General features: G+C 44.6%; 1 protein-coding gene across 1 annotated transcript; it reads right to left on the bottom strand.

The window, feature by feature from the left end:
* Positions 1-10055: 10055 nt before the first annotated feature.
* On the bottom strand, positions 10056-13487 carry LOC136457642 (uncharacterized). The gene is made up of 7 exons (XM_066457668.1): positions 13178-13487; positions 12931-13046; positions 12725-12843; positions 12469-12631; positions 12139-12356; positions 11686-12055; positions 10056-11592 (listed from the first exon to the last, which is right to left on the bottom strand). The coding sequence occupies exons 1-7, from the start codon at positions 13337-13339 to the stop codon at positions 10281-10283; spliced, it is 2460 nt and encodes an 819-aa protein (XP_066313765.1). The 5' UTR covers positions 13340-13487; the 3' UTR covers positions 10056-10280.
* Positions 13488-23242: the final 9755 nt, after the last annotated feature.

The following is a 23242-nucleotide window of genomic DNA, read 5'->3' as shown; positions in this document are numbered from 1 at the left end:
TAATTTCATATCATTTACTTTTGTTCATTCCATTACAGATTAGCGCATAGAGCATGTTTCATCATCACTGTCAATTACCAATAGATTTAACAATTACAATACACCACTCTGTTCTGAAATAGATACTTGACTTTGGGCCTTCTTTTGTCCAGAAATTATAGGCTTTCCCTTAAACCCGTGTCGACAACATGTTCTCTGAACACGTTGGATGGTAAGCCTTTTATAAGTGGATCCGCGAGCATCTTTTCGGTACTTATATGCTCAAGACTTATGACATGATCCCGGACTTTATCTTTCACAACATAATACTTTATGTCAATGTGTTTGGCAGCACCACTTGACTTATTGTTGTGAGCATACTGTACTGTCAGATTATTATCGCAGTATAACTTAAGTGGTCTATAGATGTCGTCAATCACCTTCAAATTGGGTATGAACTTCTTTAGCCAGTTCACTTGTCCCGTTGCCTCATAACACGCTACAAACTCGGCATACATTGTGGACGATGTAGTGATGGTTTGCTTTGAGCTTTTCCATAAAATAGCTCCCCCTGCGAGAGTGAATACATATCCAGACGTGGATTTTCTATCATCTCCCGCATAATCAGAATCTGAATATCCCACTATATGGAGTGAATCTGATCTTCTATACGTCATCATGAGGCTTTTTGTTCCTTGCAAATAACACAAGACTTTCTTTCACTAATTTCCAGTGTTATGTTCCAGGATTGCTTTAGAATCTGCCAAGTAACCCGATAACAAATATCCAAGTTAGGACGCGTACATACTTGAGCATATTGCAAGCTTTCGACAACTGAAGCATATAGAACCGTTTTCATTTAATCGATCTCATACTGATTCCTAGGGTATTGAAAATCCCCATATCTATCGCCCTTGACTATAGGAGCAGGTGAGGGACTACATTTGTACATATTGAATTTCTTTAAGATCTTTTCTATATATGCCTTTTGTGACAGTCCTAATACCCCTTTACTTCTATCTCAGTGAATCTCGATCCCTAGAATGAACAAAGCTTCATCAAGATATTTCATATCAAATTTTGAGGAAAAAACTTCTTTGTCTCCAGTAGTAAACTGACATCACTACTAGCAAGTAAGATATCATCCACATACATGACAAGGAAGATAAACTTCTCATTCTTAAACTTTGCATAGACACAATTGTCCTCTACATTCTTTTTAAACCTAAAATTCCTTATTGTTTGATTACCACTATTTTGAATCTTGTTTTAATCCATAAATGGATTTCTTTAGACGGCATCCTATTTGTTCTTTTTCTTGCATGATAAAACCTTTCGGTTGTGCCATATAAACATTTTCCTCTAAGTCCTCGTTGAGAAATATCGTTTTTACATCCATCTAATGTAGTTCTAAATTGTAATGTGCCACTAATGCCATTATGATTCTGAAGGAATCCTTATATGAGATTGGAGAAAATGTCTCATTGTAATCAATGCCTTCTCTTTGTGTAAAGCCTTTTACCACAAGTCGTGCTTTATATCTCTCTATATTTCCTTGAGAGTCAAGTTTTGTTTTGTAGACCCATTTATAGCCTACTGTTTTGACTCCTTTAGGGATTATTTTCAAGTCCCAAACTTTATTGGCATTCATAGATTTTATTTCATCTTATATGGCCTCAAGCCACTTTGATGAATGATCACTTCTCATGGCTTCTTCAAATGAGGTGGGATCATTCTTCATTTAAAATTCCTCAGTGTTGTATACTTCATAGTCAGCAGGAATAACTAATTTTCTAACTCTTTGCCACCTTCTAGGGGCCTCCACATTTGGCACATCTTCTGTTTGAGGCTGTTGTTGCTCCCCCACATGTGTGGCAATAGGCTCTATAGGATCCTAAAGAATAGGTTCCTCGTCGTCATTCATTGTTCCCACAGGCAGAATAACAATAGGTGTTGGCACCACAGTATCTTGCACTGTCGGTGTAGCGACAACGAGTAGTGAGAAAAATGGCTCATGAATCATCGGAGTGGGCGCATACACCCGCTTCTCTTCAAGGTCAATTTCTCGAGCTACCATACTCCCACTCATCATTTCATCCTCTATGAAGACAACGTGTCTTGTTTACATAAACTTTGTATGTCTGTCTGGACAGTAGAAATGAAAACCTTTTGACTTTTCTGGGTAGCCAATGAAATGGCAACTTACTATTTTGGGATCTAGCTTCCCAATATTTAGATTAAATACTTTAGCCTCAGCAGGACTCCCCCACACACGTAAGTGGTTTAGTGAGGGTACTCTTTCTATCCATAACTCATATGATGTTTTGGGCACCGACTTACTTGGTACTCTATTAAGAATATGAATGATGGTTTTTAATGCCTCCATCCATAGGCTCAACGGTAAGGTGGAGTAACTTATCATACTGCACACCATATCCATCAGGGTACGATTGCGTCTTTCAGCTACTTTATTCTGCTGAGATTTGCCCGATATAGAATACTGGGCTATTATGTCATTCTTCTATAAGAACCTTATAAAAGGTCCAGAAACTTGGTCATATGGGGTATGCCGACCGTAGTACTCTCCCCCCCACGGTCGGACCCGACTATCTTAATCTATAAATTATGTTGGTTTTCAACTTCTGCCTTAAATATCTTAAATTTATCCAATGCTTCTATTCTTTCTTTGATTGGATAAATGTAGCCATAACAGGAGTAATCATCTGTGAATGTTATGAACGAATCATAACTATCCACACTCTTTACAGGAAATGGACCACATATGTTTGTGTGAATAATCTGTAAAATTCCTACGTTTCGTTTGGCATCTTTCTTAATTTTCTTTACATACTTTCCTTTTATGCATTCTCTGCATTGTTCTAAATCTAAGGACTCTAATGGAGGAAGAATATCATTCTTAACTAGTCTTTCTATACTCTTTCTCGAAATATGGCCTAAACGACAGTGCCATAATTTCGACGACGCATCGTGAGCTCTCTTTCGTTTTCTGTTTACATCCGCAAATGAGGATGCATTCTCATTGTTGCACGCAACGTTCCCATCATCGTATACAACATTCACATCATCACGTAGTGATAATAAATAAAGCTCATTTTGTAAGATAGCAAGACCAACACATGCATTATTAAATGTTATCTTACATTTACCATTTCCAAAATGGCCATCATATCCATCATTATCCAAGCATGAAACACTAATCAAGTTTCTCTGTAAAGGGAAACATAAAGTACATCTCTAAGTAAAAGTGTGAAGCCATCAGCAAGCTCTAGAGAAAGATCGCCAACGGCTTCAACATCTGCTCGGACTCCATTTGCAACTTTAACATATCTTTCTCTTCTTTGCGTAGTCCTCGTCGAACGAAATCCCTGTAAGGAATTAGCAACATGAACAGTTGCGCTTGAGTCAATCCACCAAGTAGATTTTAAATATTGTACATACATAGATTCATTTATGAACGTAATAATATTCTCACATTTCTTTGTCATGATCATGTTTAAGTAATCAGGACAATCTTTCTTATAATGTTCTGTCTTCTTGCAATAGAGACACTGGTCTTTCTCTACTGTGAACTTGTTCTACTGAGGCTAATGCAGCATGGGACTATTTCCCTTTGACTTTGAGGAGGAGTTAATATTATCATTCTTTTTCTTATTGTCTTTCACGTAATTGATAGTTCCACTATTGACAGCTTTCATTCTCTCCTCCTCTTGCACACACATAGCCATGAGCCTCTCTAAGTCCCATTTCTTGGGCTGTATGTTGTAGTTGACAACAAAAGTATTAAATTTCTTTGGTAAGGAAGCAAAAATCAGATGGATAAGGAACTCTTTCTTGAGAGCCAGATCCATTAGTTTTAGCTTGGATGCCAAATTGCTCATTCTTATTATTTGCTCTCTTATGCCACCATTTCAAGAGTACCTTTTTGTCACCAGTTGCTTTATCAGCTGGGTAGCATATGTCTTTGAAGAGCCAGTGAACTGACTCTTTATTCTATTAAGGTACTTGATGACCGTGTCATACTCTAGGATTAAGCCCACAATTGCAGACTTAATCATGTTCTTTATCACAGCCAAACATTTCTTATTGGCAGTGACCCACTTCCTATGCTCAAAGTCATAGGGTATCTTTTGGGATTCAAAATTCCTCTCTCTAATTGCTCAAGCGGCATCAGTCTTGTTTGTCTCCCTCACTGGTGCCACAGACTCAGTGGGACATGGTGAGATGACTACCCAGCCCACCTCAGCCCAGATAAAGGCTAGGCTAATCTTTTTCTTCCACTCTGTGTAGTTGTCACTTTTGAGAGTGGAGATTTCTTTGATACAACCCATCAAGTTGTATCCACCTGAAAACACAATTCATATAGAGTGAGAACATAAATAATAACAATAATTGCATGCCTTGATTCCAACGTTGGTCAAAATTAAAACATACAACTGTTTATACATTAAATCTACATCACCGTTGGGCAGAAATAAAAATAATGCATAAAATCATTAAAATTATGATATTGTTATTAACAACATTGGTCAAAAAATAATAAACATCATAATCATGTCAAAATCTCTTTTTTCTTCAATTAAATATCACGTTGGTGCAAAATAACTGGAGAATAAACTATTTCTTTAGCAGCGGAAAACATAAAAAAATTTAATTATCTATTTTTCAGAAGCATTAAACTTTTCTCTGAAAAATTATCCTGTTGGTTTAAATTTTAACAGAGATATTAAACTAGACAAATATTATCAAAAATTGCTTCAGAAAAATAAAACTTAAAGTCGTATGAACACTGTTCATTTGGCCCAAACCAGTTGAAACATCGAAAATCGGCCCAGCCTGTACTGTTCGCGCGGGCGCTGTAGCTAGCCCTGGGCATTCAGTACTACTAAACCAAACCGAACTGAATCCTCGGTTCCTCGGTTCCTAGAAAAGTCGGTACCGATCGGTTCTTCTAAAAAATCGGTACCGACGAAGTTCGGCTTTGGTTAGTTCGGTTTAGTTCCGGTTCCGAACCGAACTTACCGACCTACTCTGGCTTCCAAAACATCAGCGACTCGGGAGGGCATGCCAGACTTTGGGTGGGGATGGGGCACCGTGGGAGGTCGGTCGTCGTAGGAGGGCGCCGGGTCTCCGGGAGGCGGGAGTTCGGTTCCTCGGTTAGTTCGGTTAACCGAGGGGAGGAACTGAATTAACCGAACAAATTTTGGTTCTTAGGAAATAGGAACCAAACAGGGAACCGAGATTTTGGTTCTCGATAAATTTGGTTCGATTCTCGGTTTTTTCGGTTTGGTTCTCGGTAAAATTTGCCTAGGGCTAGCTGTAGCTTCCTAGGCTGCAACCTGGGCCTGGGCCAACAAACTCATCCGCTATGCGCGCCCGCCTGTGCCGAATGTTGGCCCGTTCGCTCTCGTCCGTTGATCTGCATTGGATGGTCGTGCGCGCGCGTCGGTCGAACAAAACCCCCGGCGCGGCGGCCGACCCGAAACCCTAACGCATTTGTTGCCTCCCTTCCTCTCTCTTCGCCGCTCTCCTTCTTCCTCAGTGCAGTAGCAGCGAGCGGCAACCGAGCGAAAAAGGGCAAGAACATGGCACCGTTGCCGCCCCCTTCATCGGCGCGTGCTCCCCACGCGGGTGAGCACGCCATCGTCGAGTGGATTAGCGGCGATGGTCTTGGCCAGAGCTCGTACGTCTCGGCCGTCTTCCCGCGTGCTGGCGAGGTGGCAGCGTGGTTCACGATGAGGTAGGCCCCTTCCCCTCTTCCCCTTTCTCCTTTTCTTCATCTTCTTTTGGATTTTCTTCTCTGTTCTTGAAAGTGCATTTGCCCCCTATGTGGGTTTTGGTGTATTGATGATATCCAAATTAGGGACTAATATGATCTTAATAAGACATGTCACAGCTATTAGTCCCATGAAAGAATCAAAGAGTTGATAAAGATGAAATGGTATCTCTCAATTCTTGAAGTTGAAAAGGCGGACGAACTCAAAACGCTCTCCAAATGTTTTAATTTTGTTTTTGAGTTTAGGATCCACCGCACTATAAAGAGGGATGCAAATTTAGTTGGTCCGAGGAAGATATAGTGCTCAAGCATTAAAATAAAATCAAAAGAGAGACATTCTATCACTCTACGAGCACGTAGATTATTTTTCTGTGACTGTCGGTGTCGGAAGTCCCGATGTAAGCCAGAACTCCCGACAGTCGGAAGTCATGACTCTTGCTGGAAGTTCTGACTCCCAGTCACTTAGCCTGCATGGTGACTGTGGACGTCAGAAGTCCCGACGTGAGTCGGAACTTTTGACAGTCGGAAGTCTCGACCCAAGTCCGGAGTCTTGACATCGGTGGTTCTACTGGCCGGCTATCTACGCTCGTTGGAACTCCCAACGTACGTTGGAAGTTCTGACTGTTGGAAGTCCTGACCCAAGCCGGAAGTCCTGGCATCAGCGGTGCTGGTTGGTTGTTTAACTGCACACGTCGGAAGTCCCGACGTACATCGAAAGTCCCAACGTACGTCAAAAGTTTCGACCTTCAGAAGTTCTGACGTTTGTCAGGAGTTCTGACATTGACTTGCACGCGCGAACTTCTAACCCTCTATGAACAGTGTTTTCTGTTAACGTCGAAAGTCTCGAGATCTGCGTCGGAACTTTCGACGTAGATCTGAACGGTTAGATTTTCACTTAGAGTATAAATACCCCTCTCTTCTCTTCTAACCGTTACAGACTCATTCACAGCTGACCCACTTCGTGCAAAATAGCTCCCAAGCAACTAAAGCACCCATCTCTTTCCCCCTTTGCTCTAGTCTTCGATTCTCTTAGGGTTTTGAGTGAAAGGAGAGTGGATTAAGTGAGAGCATCACTTTGGCAAGCTTGAGCACTTAATTTCTTCGTCAAGCCAGTTGATTTTTGCGTCTATTACTCTTAGGGCTTTGCCCCTAGCCGGCTAGGCGTTGCCCAAGAGCTTCCATCTTGTGGAAGACCCTTGGAAAGTTTGTATCACCCTTTGATTTCTTAGTGGAAAGCTCAAGTGACCTTTGTGGTCGCTTTGAGAGAGGCAAGGAGGTGGAAGAGACTCCGACCTTGGTGGTCACCTCAACAACGAGGACGTAGGAGCTCCTTTATGGGGTTGTCGAACTTCGGGATAAATCCTTGTTGAAAGGTCCTAATGGCAAGAGGGGGGTGAATAGCCTAATAAAATTTCTACAACAACACTTAACAAAGTAGTTAGATAATTATGAGACGAAGCAAGTGTTGCGCTAGCCTACTCAAAAAGCAAGCCACCTTCCATAATTCTAGGTTGGATGGTATCTACACACACAATAGCTATGATGCTACTCTATGTTAGTGTGCTCTCAAAAGCTAAGTAAAGAGCCACACCAACCAAGCAAGCAAGCTCTCACAACAAGGTACACTAAAGAGCTTGACAACTAGTTTGCGATAATATAATGAGAGTGATCAAGAAAGTTATACCGCCGTGTAGATGAAGGAACCAATCAATCACAAGGATGAATAACAATGAAGACCAATCACCTCGAAATCAAAGATGAACACAATAATTTTTACCGGGGTTCACTTGCTTGCCGACAAGCTAGTCCTCGTTGTGGCGATTCACTCACTCGGAGGTTCACGCGCTAATTAGCTTCATACGCCAAACCCTCAATAGGGTACCGCACAACTAATACAAGATGAGGATCACACAAGCCACAAGCAATTCACTAGAGTACCTTTTGACTCTCCACCGGGGAAAGGTCAAGAACCCCTCACAATCACCACGATCGGAGCCAGAGACAATCACCACTCTCCGCTCGACGATCCTCGCTGCTCCAAGCCATCTAGGTGGCGGCAACCACCAAGAGTAACAAGCGAAATCCGCAGCGAAACACAAACACCAAGCGCCTCTAGATGCAATCACTCACGCAATGCACTTAGATTCTCTCCCAATCTCATAAAGATGATGAATCAATGATGGAGATGAGTGGGAGGACTTTGGCTAAGCTCACAAGGTTGCTATGTCAATGAAAATGGCCAAAGATGTGAGCTACAGCCGGCCATGGGGCTTAAATAGAAGCCCCCACGAAATAGAGCCGTTATACCCTTTCACTGGGCATAACGCGGGCTGACCGGACGCTCCGGTCAGTTGACCGGACGCTGAGCCCCCAGCGTCCGATCGCTCGTAGTCAGCCATGTGTCCTAACTTCAACGGTCATCAGTCTTGATCGGACACTGCGCTTGAGTTGACCGGACGCTGAGCGACCTAGCGTACGATCAGTTGACCGACGCCAGCATCTTTACGACCAACTCCATTTCATCTCTAACTTTTTTACCCTTGCTCAAATGTGCCAACCACCAAGTGTATCATCTTGTGCACATGTGTTAGGATATTTTCACAAACATTTTCAAGGGTGTTAGCATTCCACTAGATCCTAAATGCATATGCAATGAGTTAGAGCATCTAGTGGCACTTTGATAACCGTATTCCGACACGAGTTTCACCCATCTTAATAGTACGGCTATCAAATCTAAATGTGATCACACTCTCTAAGTGTTTTGATCACTAAAACAAAATAGCTCCTATGGTTTATACCATTACCTTGAGCTTTTTGTTTTTCTCTTTCTTCTATCTAAGTCCAAGCGCTTAATCATCACCATGGCATCATCTTCATCATGCTATGATCTTTGTTTGCTTTGCAACTTGGAGTGTGCTACCTATCTCATGATCACTTGATAAACTAGGTTAGCACTTAGGGTTTAATCAATTCACCAAAACCAAACTAGAGCTTTCACTTGTGTCCCACGTGCTTGTTGTTGTTGTTGTTGTTGTTGTTGTTGTTGTTGTTGTTGTTGTTGTTGTGATTGCTAGAGATTACTCGTATTTGTTTGTCTCTTTCTCTTCCAAACTTTTATTTTAGAGTTTGGACTCGATCTACGGTTTGGAGGCATTACGACGTCAAGGGAGTGACTCAACATCTTCACCAAACCACTAGGAAGTGAGGTTGTAAGATTATTTATCCGCAAAGTTAAATTTGACACTGCTTTTGTAGTTCACATAGGCGTCGGAACTGCTGACGTTTGCGCCGGAACTTCTGACAACGTCGGGAGTTCTGACCCAAACGCTGGGACTTCCGACATTGACTAACAGATTTGAACTTAGCATTTGTAGTAAATTTTTAGATATGCCTATTCACCCCCTCTAGACATTTTTAGATCCTTTCAGTTCTTCTCGGATTTCATCCGATTGGGGATTAGGGTTAGGGTTAAGTCAAGTTAGGGTTAGGGTTTGACTCACTGGAGTCACTATTCATCTTTCCCAGCGAGTTCTTCATGGATTTGAGCTAGATTCGGGTTCTTCTTGAAGTCGAGTCCCTCTTCTTCATACTGCTTTCATTCACCCTGTTAGAGTTAGGGTTCGGTGACCCTCTTCTTTTCTTAGATCTGAACGGATCTAATCTATTTCTTACCCCTGACATGATCTACATCTAGACAGAGGATTCCGATAGGCTAGATCTATACCCAACCTGGCTCTGGTACTATTGTTAAACCTAAAGCAGGATCTCTAGGCATAGAACTAGCGAGTCTACTTGCACTTAGATAAACTGTGAGTCCTAGAATATCTACTAGTGCAGTAACAGTAGATAGAATGAGAGAAAGAGAAGAATAGAAGAAAAACGTGTCGAACCTGACACTGTAGAGGGAGATGGTCCAGAAGCCGTCATCTCGTTTGTCGATGACGTCTGCACACGAGCAACGACGTTTGGGAAGAGGTCAATGAAGTCGTCGACGTCGGTGGAGCGGGGTGACGCGGCTGGTGGCTTTCCGTCATTGGCTGCCCCCTCTCTGATCGGGATTAGGGTTTAGGTATCGGTGGGGAGCTCGGCTCAGGCGAACGTCATACTCAGAGCCGCCGGCCCCCACCTCTATATATAACGCAGTGTGACAGGGGCCCTCCAGCCCCCGACCACGGCGCGGATCAAAGGCCCAACTCGGCCATTGTGTCCAGTTTATGATTAGAGATCAATCTAACACATAAATCTCAGACTTCTACTGCTCAGGAACAGGAATAGTTTTATCTTTTCTAACAAAGTAAAGAATAAAAAATTGTTGTACACACACTAATCTGATCACATCCGGGTGACCATAAAAAATAAATATCACACAACTAACAGGCAAAGCATCAGACAGAAGTCTGCAAGCTATGCTCACTCACTTATTCAGTTACCGAGACTATAACAAATTGCATCGATTTTGAACACAATGAAGGAAGAATAAATAGGTTCAGACGTATGGTGCAACGACCTATTTGTGTACTGCTTTCTTGATTGCCTGCTTGCATCTGCTGAGGAACTTGCTGCTGCTTGTGGACACTGAATCCTCATAGCCATATCTGCAGTCATCGTCACCAGCCACCTTAGGCTTCCTGCCCATGCATTCCACACCTCTTCTCATTCCCAGGATCTTGGAGGGTGATGATGGCAGTGACCGGAAACCCCTGGTGCTGTCAGACCTAGGGAACCAAATCTTCTTTTCCTCTCTGTCTTTAATTCCAAAGCTGTTCCTGCCTCTTTCTGCTCCCTGGTCAGAAACAATCTCGTCCTCAACCTCAACAATCTCATCAGAACATTCAGTTATCCCATTCCTGCAGCTCTCTTCGTCAATTCGGCTCTGCATTTGCTGCTCATCTGAAGCATTCTCCTCGTCATTATCGTGTTCATCTGAAGAATGGTATACAGCATGATCTTCTTGTTGGTTATCCATGAGCATATGGAGCCACTTATCCACATTTCCTTTGCCAACATGGTCCAAGTTTTCATCATCTTCTGGTCTGCTAAAACCTCGGTGGTGAAGTGCTTCACTCTTTTGTAGTAGCATTGACTGATCTGTACCATATCTGGAAGTTCCATACATGCCCGTTGCTCTATAGGGTGGACTTGGAAGTGATGAGGTCCTCGGTACTGAAACTGTCTCACTGGCATGATATCTCTCAGATTCAGACTCGTAGCACTTCTGCATGATCACTTTAGCCTTGTCGTCTCTTGATCTTATAGGTGTACCAGTTCCCCTCGATCTCATGGTCTCTCTTCTTTCCCGTCTCCTGCTATGTTGCCGTTCTTTGATGGCCAACTCTTCTAGCTTCTCCCGCACCAGTGTTCTGCCTCTTTCAGTATCTACAGTGTTCTGTTCAATGGAAAGAGACCTCCTCGGGAAGTTTATCACCTTCAATGGTTTATTTCTGTCATTTTCGAATGCTGGAGTACGTGTTGAAGTTCCTTCTCCAATTTCTTCTTCGCCTAGTGAAATGTATGCATCTGAATTCCTCTGATCTTCCTCCAGGAAAACCCTCAGTTCCTGCTTGAGAGGGCTACTCCTCAATCTTCTTGCTGAAAGATATTTTACACTCTCACTGTGCCTCTCCTCGAGCAATCCATCATCAACACGATACCTCTTCCTTTCTGGCTTTATCTGCCTCTCCAAATCATCTCTATGTTGGTACTTCTTCCGGAGCTCGGTTTCAGATGAGTCACACATTGCTCTTTGGGCCTCCAATCTGGCCATGAGAGTGCTGGTTGCAGCTTGGTTCAGCCTAAGTTGTTCCTTGTACACAATGGACCTGCATTTCATATATTGACAGATAAATAATTAGCATCACTAAACTTCTGAATAGCGCATGTTAATGCTCTTTTAATTAAGCAATCATGCTTACTGGTGCATGGCATCTCTGATCATCTTCTCCAGCACTGCCTTGTAGTTGGACTGAGCCTCTGCCAAGCGACGGCACTTCTCAACTCGCCGCCTCCTCTTGATTAGGAGAGCCTCCAAGCCCTGGATGGCCACCCGCTCCTCTTCGTTCTTCTGCTTCAGCTCATTGGCCTCGTTCTCCAATTCTGTAAGCTCGGCCTGCTTCTTCTTGGCCTCTTCTCGTTGCCTCAGCGAGTCCCTAGCCATAGCTATGGACAAGTAAGGATTGCTAATGTAGCCATCAACATCTGGGTTATTGTTCTCCTTTGTGGAACTAGGCCCCTGTCCTGCCAAGTGGACATTCTCATCCCTTTCGCCTGTAAATTTCTTAGCCGCTACACAGAGAATGATCAATTAGAACTCCACAGATCATATGAACACGCTCATTATAAAATCAAAGCATGAAGGAAATTTATACCAATCAAAGGGTAAGTAGGCCTGAGCGGTCGGTTCGCATCAAGAGATTTGAGCACCGAGTTGTCAGAACCCCTAGAGGAAACAATTGCAGCAGGGGCGAGTCCTACTTTCGTTTTCATCTCAGAGAAGTGCTGCGGGAACGCGTGCGCCTCCACCACCTGCAGCGAGCTCAGCTCCTCGCTGGCACCATGGGTGAACAAGAACGCGAATGCTCTGTTTCTGCACGGTCAAGAGGACCCAAGAGGTACATTACGGCTAGGTTCCCACAGGGACAAGCAGCCGAAAGATGGGCACCCGGCCTGTAACTAGTCGGCGGCAGCAGCAAGAGTACCTGAAGTCGGAGTTCTTGGAGGCGAAGATGGACAGGAACTGGTTGACAGAGACGCCGAGCTGCAGATCCCACCACGGCATGAGGAACTCTAGCTTGTTCTGCTTCTTCCTGCACACCTGCCACTGCACTATCCGCAGATTGCTCGGCACTGTCTTCCCTCCCCCTGCAAACATCCACAGCCACCACCGATCAAGCGGTCAGTAAGAGTGTTCGAGGCTGAAAAAAAAAAACTCATCAGATCGCAGCGATTCCTTACTGGCGCAGGGGAACCAGTGGTCGATGTCCCAGGCGAGGGACGAGGCGGAGTCGGCGTGCAAGTAGAGCACGTTCCCGTACGCGTCCACCCGGAAGAGCGCCGGATCGAACCCCGCATTCCTGCATCCAATCGCCGCAGATATCAATCAGCCGAACTGACAAAGGACGTGACATCGCGAAGCGGAAACCAAACCGTGACGCACGCACCCGAGGTGGTCGAGCTGCTTCCAGAGGAGGTTGGCGAATCCGCGAGGGTTGGCGGTGGGCGGCGCCTCCGCGTCCGTCACCGGGAACATCTCGTTCAGGTCCTTGGCCCGCAGCGCCTGCACCCACCGTAACCACTCGGTCAGTTCAGCTCAGCTCGTCTCCCTCTGCGCGCGCTCGGGTCACGCAGAGCGGCGGTGAGGTGAGGGATCAGATCAGGCGACCGCTGAACACACACGCACACACGTACCTCGTGCGGCTGGAGGACGTAGGGGAGGAATGCGTGCGGCGGGCCGTGGCTGTAGGGCAGGCCGACCGCCCCTCCGCCGCTGCGGCAGAGCCTGGCGTAGGCCTTGGGGTAGCCCAGCGCGTCGTCCACCGCCTTCTCCTCTTCAGTGAACGCTGCTGCCATCTTTGCGTCGACGCCGCTGCCGGTGCGCGATGGATGTGCGTACGGATTAGGGACAGGTGAGTATCGGGATTAGGAGAGAGAGCAGAAAGGGCGTGGGAGTGCGGAGCAATTTAGCAGCTGGATTTGCAAGCGGGCGGGCGGGCTGACGGGGACGAGGACGAGGAGCGTTTCGCCTCCCGCAACGGTCGGACCGTCGGAGGGATAGGGACGGGGACGCCGGGACGGGGAGATGGGAGAGAGCCGTTGGGGGTGTTCAAATTCGTCAGGCGAGAGAACGTGAGACGGTGAGAGGGAGGGGGGACGACATGGCCTCGGGGCGCTTGGGAGGCTGGCCTGTGGGGCTACGCGATCTGGCCCGGAATGATTTGGAAGACCGTTGGAGCGATCAATGCAGGTGCACAGTGAGCTGCGGTACTGCGCGGGAGTTGTTGGAACCGAACACGGACAGATCGGAGTAGGAGGCGGAGATCCTTTGATTTTTTAATGGCGCCGGTATGACTTTTGTCGGGTTAATGACTTTTTATGACCCGTGACGGAGTATGCCGGCTTGAGATAACGGCCGTGTTAGGCCTTTTTGATGCACATGCATCGATTTTTTTTTTAATTTTTAACACTTTTTAAACTATTTTCAAATCTATTTTTTCTTCAAAACTAACACTTTTGGCCGCGCCTATTCGCATGGCGCGGTAAATTCACGCTGCCGCGCCATGCATGGCGGCGCGGTGGGGGTAGCCACGTGTCAGGCAGCAGCAGCGTTGGGCGATGACGTGGCCGGGCTGCCGCGCCGTGGATCATGGCGCGTCAGTGCTGCGCCGCCGGTCATGGCGCGGCCGGGCCCGACTTAACCGTCGCGCTGCGGGCTCCCTCCCTGGCTTCCCCCCTCTGTCTGTCTGCCCGACTAGAAGTGAGGGCGCTCGAGGCGCCCGCGCCGCCGCCTCTCGACTCCCCCGCGCCCGGCCACCACCCTTCCCTCCCTTGCCGCCCCCTCCCTACCTTCCCCAAGCTCCTCCTCGACCTCAGTCAAGGTAACGGTGCTCTTATTAGTAGTTTAAACTGTGGATTAAGTATTAGGATCGATAGCTAGGGTTTGGAGAAAAATATTAGTTTGAATGGTGGATTCAAGGATTAGAAGTATGTTTACCATGTTTAGTGTATTTGTTCCTATAAGTGTTGGTTATATTACTTTAGTTGTAATGCAAATGGTTCTCCTTTACATTAATTTGTGATGTTTTGATTGATGTTAAATTACAACCGTTTTATTAGATGCAAGACATGCATCGTGAGCAGTTGTGGCGAAAACGGGGTCGTCCTAGAGAATTGTACCCTGACGCGTCTAGCAAAGATGCCCCCGTCCCTCCTGACCTCCATGTCCCTAACTGTGACTGTGGACGTCTGGCCGACGTGTTTCAATCGAGACATTCCGACACAGCGGTTCGTTGCTTCTACACATGTAGTCGTTTTATTGTAAGTAATTCTTTCCGTATATTTTTTTCTTCATTTGTGTTACTAGGTTACTAATATTTTGTTGGAATCTTATTGTGTAGGCCTATGAGAGGTGCTTTTTCTTTCAGTGGATCGACGATACAGACAAGTTTGACCTAAGGTACCTCCTTTTTGATGATTGTTGGAGAGGGAGACATCCACGTGAGCACTTCGAGCGGTGGGTTCCACCTCTCCCTAACCCACCACCAATGACGGCTAAGGACAAGCACCTAGCCACAGTTAGACGACTCGAGGAACCTCCTCTATGCTATTACGGAGATCGAGCTATGACAAATCCTAATAATACGTTGGAGTTTGTGTGTCCAAACAAGCATGAAGTAAGTGGACATTGTATCTGTTGAAATTTTGAGCTATAGGTGTTCATGTACTAATGTCACCTCTTTTAGGTGTTTACATTTGCGAAGTGTCGTTTCAAGGAGTGGCTCTATGGTCCTAAGAATCAATGGCCAAAACCGACAAAGGAAAAGGAAAAGGAAAAAAAAGAAAAAAGGGTAATTTTCAAAGCACCATCTATCATGTGCGAATGTGGTGTTTAATCCAACTATGGCCTAATCCCTTCGGAGCTTGGAATAGACCACTATTGCGGCCATATGGTTGACTATGATGAGATTGGTTATTGTTATGGAAAACATAAAATCATATTTTTTTTCTTTAGATAAGACTTATGATCTAATTTTTTGTTTCAATAGAACACTAGGAAATGCAAGTGGGAATCTTATGATGGTCAAGCTAGGTTCTTGGATGAGTTGAAGGGGAGGCAAGTAATTGCACGGAAGAGGAGATATGGACCTAAATACGTTGACCTATTCGCTAAACAACGGAAGAAGGACATGCGTGAGTTTGATAGACAACGATATTAGTAACTCGATCGGTGTTAGGCTTAACAAATGGGGGTTAGAGAGACGTAGGGCGTTAGAGGAGGAGAGGGCAAGGAAGGCTGCAATGGAGGAAAGGGTATAGATGCAGGTCTTGGACGACCATGTTGCTGCATTGTGTGCAAGTGAGTCATTGGAAGCCTTGTTATTTTCGTTGCCTTCTTTTATATGTAATATAATCGTGTTTCTAACTTTTTGCATTTTATACATGAAGGGATTGGATACAGTGGGGAGCATGCCGCAGTGGTGGCCCATGCAAAGGTATGTGGAAAAGAAGTTACATGAGCATAGAACGTGAGCTGGTCGTAGCGTTCTATCTCCGATTGTGTTGGACAATGAGGGGGACGAGGATGAGGACAACACTGCCAGGTTGATCGATCTCATCGCTCTAGCGGAGGCGGGCTTGTAGGCGGAGAAGGATGAGGATGACACTAGCAGACTGAGCGAGCTCATCGCTCTACTAGAGGTGGGCTTGTAGGTAGAGGAGGATGAGGACACGTTCTTCTCTCAATCCATAGAGGCCGCAGATGAAGCGGAGGCTGCTTACTACAGGCGATAGGCAGATCAGGGCAATGCAGGTGAGCCTAGCCACATGAACGAGACAGAGGAGAACGTGTTCTTGTCTTAGGCCGCAGATGAAGTGGAGGCCGCTTACTACATGTGATAGGTAGATTAGGGCAATGCAGGTGAGCCTAGCCACAACAACGAGGTTGTGGTAGAGGATTGGTACTCGAAAGATGAGTTACTTACTCAGTATGTTTCTGACTAAGGATTTCCATGCTTTGGTAATAAACAATGTTGTATTGTACTAGAACTTTCATTATGATGTCTTGTGTTTTATTTGAACTATTGATGTATTGTACCCATGTAACGAACATTATACCCATGTAACTTTCGTTGTGTTGTCATTCGCCACAAAAAAATGTGGTGTAAAGGTGTTCCTTGCTGAACCTTACATAACTACTCCCTCTGTCCTAAAAAATAAGGCATGCACATATTTTAAAATTCAAATTTTGTTTTGTTTGACTAATAATTAGCCTAATTACATCAAAAGTTTGAATTACGAAAGTAGTTAACTTATATTTGTATTTAGGAATAATTTCAAATGATCAAACTTTTGTTCATACAAATTATATAATATAAGACAAAATATAGGTCAAAATATATTCTTGAAAACCGCACGAAGTCGTATAAGCTTTGTTTTTGTCGACATAGAATTTCGTCTCGTGCCGAGGACACACGCAGCAAGCCGGAAGGGTCCGCTCGATGGAGCAGATCCGCCTAGCTTCAACGCAGGGGTGGTCGATCCTGCGCAATCCTCCCGATGTGTGCTAGTCAATTTGACCCTGCAATTGACAAGGAGAGAAAGTTCATCAGTAATTAAGGGCGGAACTTGCCGGTGTTGCCAGACAGTTCCAAAAGTACGGCTGTGAGAGCCGATATGGAAGGAAATTGGCTAAATAGCCGATCCCAGTATACTCATGAGAGTAAGTCAGTTAGAGCTCATGGGGTCGTGTGAAGAGAATCAATTATCATTTAGAATAAACATCATTTAAGCAAATATTAATAAATGGCAATAAGATATCGATGATGGTCGGTTTACACTGAGCCAAAGATTACAAGTAACCGAACTCCTGTTTATGTAAAGAAACAATTCAATACCACTCAACCAACTAATAAAGATAAATTTAATGAACATGTTAGATCTCATCTATCACCATGACCAGTAGGGCATGAGGCAGAATCATGTAGGCCGTAGAAACAACAATAGACTCGATGACCCTAACTCATTACTAATATCAGTGGGGCATGAGGCAGAATCATGCAGGCCGTAATACAATAACAAGATCATGGGGCTAACACATCTTTTGACTTATCTCTACTTCAACGATCTCGTGATGTGAGCTATTTGTGAAAGCGCTCGATATCGGCTAAATAGTTGATTCAGGCATAGCGCACAGTTAAGGTCATGCCTTCTTAGGAACGGATCTATCAACTAACGATCCCCGCTCCACGGTGCTAACAGTGGGGTGAGAGGCAGAATCCCATAGGCCGTGATAACGGGCCATGAAACGGTTCTCGCTAACTGATAGATCTACTCAAGATCAAACATGTCTTAACCGTACGCTATGCATGATTAAGATTGATATAAAACATCCAATAAAAACATAACTCATCATTTAAGATGTAGATTAGATCAGTTTGAGATTAGCAAACGATGGGTTAAATAAGATATAAGGCCGATCTAGATCAATCTCAATTGGGAAGAGTGATATTGCAGTAATTAGATAAACAATGAAAGCAATAAGCAATATCGGTGACTTAATGAATCTACCAAAGACTACCATTCAAAGGTAGAGCCGATAACTTGACCTTGATCTAGTTCAAGCAGTGGGGTGTGAGGCAGAATCACACAGGCCATACTTAAACTAGGCAAGAGTTGATAACTAGCCTATACCAGAGTCACAGTGGAGGTCGATCAGATCGATGCAGCCATACGAACAGAGGTATAAACCATGATGGTACTTACAGACAAGCAGTGGAGGTCAACCGGATCGATGCAGCCATACTCGCTGAAGAACTCACCGAGATCTACTCTACTCCTACTCCTAAGGGGTCGCCGGAGCTGAAAAAAGTAAATTGACTTGTATTTGATTGATTCGTTGTTCTATTACAAGAGCCAGGGTTCGGTATTTATACCCGAAGCCTAAATATGAATCCTACTCGAGCACAATTTGTTTACAGATTTTGGCATAAAAATGAAAACATTCCTAATTTAAGATAACTTGGACTATAATCTTTTCCCTTTTTGTAGAGTCCAACATGTTTTCATCCTAGCGTCGAGCATAGCCTCTGTCGTTATCTGCTGGCGCTGTCCGAAGAAAGCCGATTCCTAGATTTTGCATCTGAATCAGCTATTTCTGATCCACCAGCAACTAATCCCTTGATGATATGATCCTATAAGCTTCTGGGTCTCTGTGATTTTCCAAATTTTGGTGTAAACACATGCCCCCCAATTTTGGGATAAAAGTAATTTTATTCCAAAATTATCCTGTCTGCATCCCTAATTGATGCACAGTCACGGTTTGAGAACCTTGATCTGGGGTCCACTATTTGTCGCCGTTCATATCACCTCATGAGCCCATGCTTCAAAACTTTTGCAAGAGCACCACTGTTTCACGGGTATTTGGATTCATCTTCCTGGGTCGGCTATAAAACGTTTATCCGATCTTGGCAAGAGCAACTCACTATTTCAGCCATGTTTCTCTTCCATCCATCCTTCTGAGTGCTCCCAACTCCGCTGGACCCTCCATGGTCTATCCTTTTGTTATGATGATCTCGAGCGGTTAGAAGAATTCTTGTGTACAGGGTGATTGTGTCACTTATTCTAGCGCTTTGTTGAGCAAGAAGACCAGCCATCGTGGTTAGAAGAATTCTTGTGACATTACCTAAGTCTTCTCTCTATGCTCACAAAGCTGTTTTAGTGTTCTATGAAGGCTAGAATATGTGGACACCTTTCCCTTGTTTGTTCCATCAAATGCCTATCGGGAAAGGCACAAGCTTCTTTCTAGCGGTCTCCTAGTTACCGAGGAATTAGCTGGGTACCTGTTAGGCAGGTGGCTCTTCCCTTTCTCTTGCACAATCTTATCAATGGGCCGATGTGACTTGGTTTACGATGACCCTCGGCCTTATGGGGATCTGGACTCTCTTCAATCCAAAGAAACCTTGGTGGGTAGATCCCTAGTCAATGTAGACTCTTTGTATCCGTCTCACGACGCTTCGTAATTTTGGGAAACAATAAGCTCGAATTTGCTATCCTTCCGTTATCCATCCCCTGAATTCCTAGAGTGCCGATTCGCTTCCATTTCTGATTTCAATTTCATATCTCCTGGTGAAATCTATCTTCTCGCCTTCCTGGGCTATATAAACGAGCCTTGGCAGTGGATCCAAGTATAACTCACTTTGCCTCAAACCCTTGCACCCTTAGCATAGTTCCTGCTTTTCCATAGGTTAGAGATTATGGAGAACAGCAAGAGGTCCCCTGAGAAGGTCTTCATCGGATCTACATCATCACATCAGTGCCTTCGTCATTAGGAAGGTGTATCTCATGATGCCTCTGCTGCCTTGGGGAACAGGGCCAACTCCGTTTGGCCTTCAGGGCCTTCCTCATTGATGGCTTGCCGCCAGCCCTCTTGCCATCAGATGAGGCGGATTGATAATGATGACCTACTTGCCTCCATTGATCGACATGGCCAAAGTCTTGCTGAGTGTCTACCCCTTGTAGAATCAGCCTTGGCCATGGTTCGATGCTGGTCACCTCCTACGATCGATTCGGTGGAGGATAGGTTGGCCAAGGCCGAGTCCAGAATTGCGGGTGAGATACCTGTCGTAACCTCTACTTCTTTTCAATTTTGTCTCCAAGACTCTGATCACCTCCCCTTTGAACCTTTTAGATCTATCTACCCAACTAGAGAGCCTTCGATTAGCTATGGACCATGTGGTAGGATTTGTCAATGCCAGGGGCGCCGTTTTAGTGGTTCGTTTGCATGACATCCTGAATCAGGTCAGGGAGGTTGCCCTCCATGGCGTTCATCATGGCACTGCCATGGCGTTGGCTACCGTTCAAGCCCATTTGGGCAAAAATCTTCAGCTTCTTCCCCATGGTTTTCTAGATGCAGCATACCCTAGGGAGCAGGAGTGCTTGGTTGAGGATTTCATGAGTGCCACTAATTCTATAGCTTTTAATACCTTGGCCCCGATGACATAGTAGGCAAGGTTTTCCTCGGCCCGTAGTTTGTAATAGGCGATATTTAACAGATAATTTTCTTATCTTGGCACTATGCGCATTACTTTTGTTTATGCTTGCTTTTTCGGCTAAAGAGCTGATTTGATATAGCCGACCCAGACTCTTTAGTTTAACCAAGTCTGAAAACATGGCTTTTATTAAGAGAACCCTTCGATTTCCTGCCTTTCAGTTGCTCAGTGCTGTATTTCCATAGGCATTAGTGAAGTGGTGCTTCACCTTCCATTAATTACTATTGCCTTTTACACGTCTCGAGGCACCCATCCCTTTGCTCTAGGTCTTCAAATACCGGTTGGTGGTTTCAGCCTTGAATATATCCTTACTCGCAACTGTTTCTCCACTCTTCTCCACCTGCTGTCGAAACCCTATAGCGGTTCTCTTTCTCCCTTTCATAGATACAATCGTTCTTCCATGGCCGGTGAAGATAACCAAGGTAAGCACGCGGTAGAGGAAATTCTAGAGGAGAGTATGCCAATGAACCAGCGTCTCTGACGCATGGGGTGAGATCAACATTTCTTGTTCATGATGATGAATAGTTCTGACTTGCTTGTAGGTTTGTTGTGAATGACAGCCTTGACAGCATAGTTGGAATCTCTCCAACTGGCGGCGAATGCAGCCGTGGACACCGTGAATGCCCAGGGTTCCTCCACCGACATTCGTCTCCAAGATATTCCGGCCCGTGTCTAGGAGATTGCCCTTCACGGTGTTTGCCATGGCACATCAGTGGCTCTAACTATAGCACAAGTCCAGACCAGGCAAGATCTTCATACTATGGAGGTTGGTTTCCCGATTGGTGATGGCCCTGAGGAGCACGAAGATCTGCTCGAAGAGTTCATCATGGCAGCGGAGGCCATAGTGGACATCACATCCGCCCAAGATGTGGTGAACAAGGTCTTTGATTAGTTTGTATTTAGGATAAACCAATGAATGAAGACTCTTGTTCTTTTATGATCGTGCCTCAATGCAATGCCTTCGTGTATGACTGTGAATCTTTGTGTTTTTTGCTCTATAGGCGATACATATCGTATCGGCTCTCATTATCTTTGAAGATGTTTACTTCTTGAACTAGAGGCGATACCCTCCTGGTACCGGCTATTAGAGCCGAGAATGAATCGGCTACCAAGTGTTGATCAGATGCTAGGATAACGTCCCGTAGAACTTTCAATATAAAAGGTTAGACGAGTAATCAACCCAGGTCAAGCGTCCTATTAAGCGAAACAGAACTTCTCTTAAGAAATCCATTAACTCTGAATTGCACTTACACTTTAACTCAGCCTTCACATACGTCGGCCTAAACCCATCTCCAAGACTTAATACTCATTTTCCTTTGATCCAACGGCCGACGTGAAGCTGTGACTTTTCTACTAAAACAAACTCTCAAAGCTGATCGCTTGCATCGGCTATTGGCTTTCATTGCTGATTTTAATGAAGCCTCCTTCCCATGTCTTTCTAGAGAAACATTCAAAATCTCCTAGTTCCCAAAAGACTGGATCGACTATCGCGATGCTTACGGATTCACTAGCATGAACCAGTTCGACATCATCCCCATGCCATTGAATCAAACACTGATGCATGGTCGACAGTATACAACAATTCGCATGAATCCAATCACGATCGAGGAGTAAACTGTATGATCCTTTCCCATCAATAACAAAGAACGTGGTGAGCAGAGTTTTACTCCCGATTGTCAGTTCGACGTTTATTGCCCCCCGGGTCTTGGATGTATTTCCTCCGAAGTCTCTAAGCATCATGTCGGTCTTAAGCAAATCTCCTGGTCCCTTGCCAAGCTTATGGAAAATGGTGTATGGCATAAGATTGATAGAAGCACCTCTATCCACCAATATCTTGTTCATCGGCTTCTCATCAACAAGACCTTTCATATACAATGCCTTCAAGTGTCGATGTTTGACTGGTCTGTCAAATATCACTTGCTGCACGACTGTCAACTTGGCAACCATCTCTTTATACTCTGATTCATCGAAATACGAATAAACTTCTTGATTTGCCGAAGCTCTAAACTCTGATGGCAATAGAAAAGCCATTTGGATACTAGCCGATGCTTGCTTTCTATCGTCTATTTGCCTAACACACCATACTTGAGGTTTACCGGATACTTGAGCCTGTTCCAACTCTTTATTCCTTAGGCGCTGCACCCTCCTCTTTTGGCTTCTCATCAAATCTCCTAGGCACCACTGGCCTTCCTACCAGACATGCTCCCTTTGGTTGCCTCCTTCTTTATGATTAGCCCAGTCTTGGTCAACAATTCTTTTTCCCAGCCGATCATGAATATTTTTATTTTTTAAGCGCCGGTTCATGTTATTATGATGATATGCATCCTGGGCATGGATAGACCGGCGGTTGATCTGAGATTGCCTAAACTCCCAATATTGATTGCTGCATTCTAGACAGTTATGTCTAGTAGGCAACTTCAAACCTTCATTCCAGCAGTATCTGAAGAAAGGATAATTCCAGTGCGATTCGGCTTATTTCCTTTCATACCTTTCTTCTTCTAGTTGATGCTGGTATTTTCGACCCTCTAACCATCGTTGATAATCCTTTTCTTTCTACCATTGCCACTTATTCAACAAGATTCAAGATGTGACCCATGGCTTTGATGTCTCTGCTTTCGATGTCTTCTCCTGCTCGTATTGGCTCTTTTGTTTGGCACGATGTTTTCTAATCTCTCTATATTCATCGACCGATATTTGCATCTTGGGATCA

Source organism: Miscanthus floridulus, chromosome 6, assembly GCF_019320115.1.
Source record: "Miscanthus floridulus cultivar M001 chromosome 6, ASM1932011v1, whole genome shotgun sequence".
Taxonomy (NCBI): Eukaryota; Viridiplantae; Streptophyta; class Magnoliopsida; order Poales; family Poaceae; genus Miscanthus; species Miscanthus floridulus.
The sequence above is the reverse complement of the archived record's forward strand: the minus strand, read 5'-3'. Positions and strand labels throughout refer to the sequence as shown.

Excerpts from the sequence above, each read along its gene's own strand:
- LOC136457642 (XM_066457668.1), bottom strand. The coding sequence starts at position 13,339 with ATGGCAGCAGCGTTCACTGAAGAGGAGAAGGCGGTGGACGACGCGCTG. Across the intron at positions 12,357-12,468 it reads TCCAAGAACTCCGACTTCAG|AAACAGAGCATTCGCGTTCT; the intron begins GTACTCTTGCTG and ends TTGACCGTGCAG. Across the intron at positions 11,593-11,685 it reads ATCAGAGATGCCATGCACCA|GTCCATTGTGTACAAGGAAC; the intron begins GTAAGCATGATT and ends TATGAAATGCAG.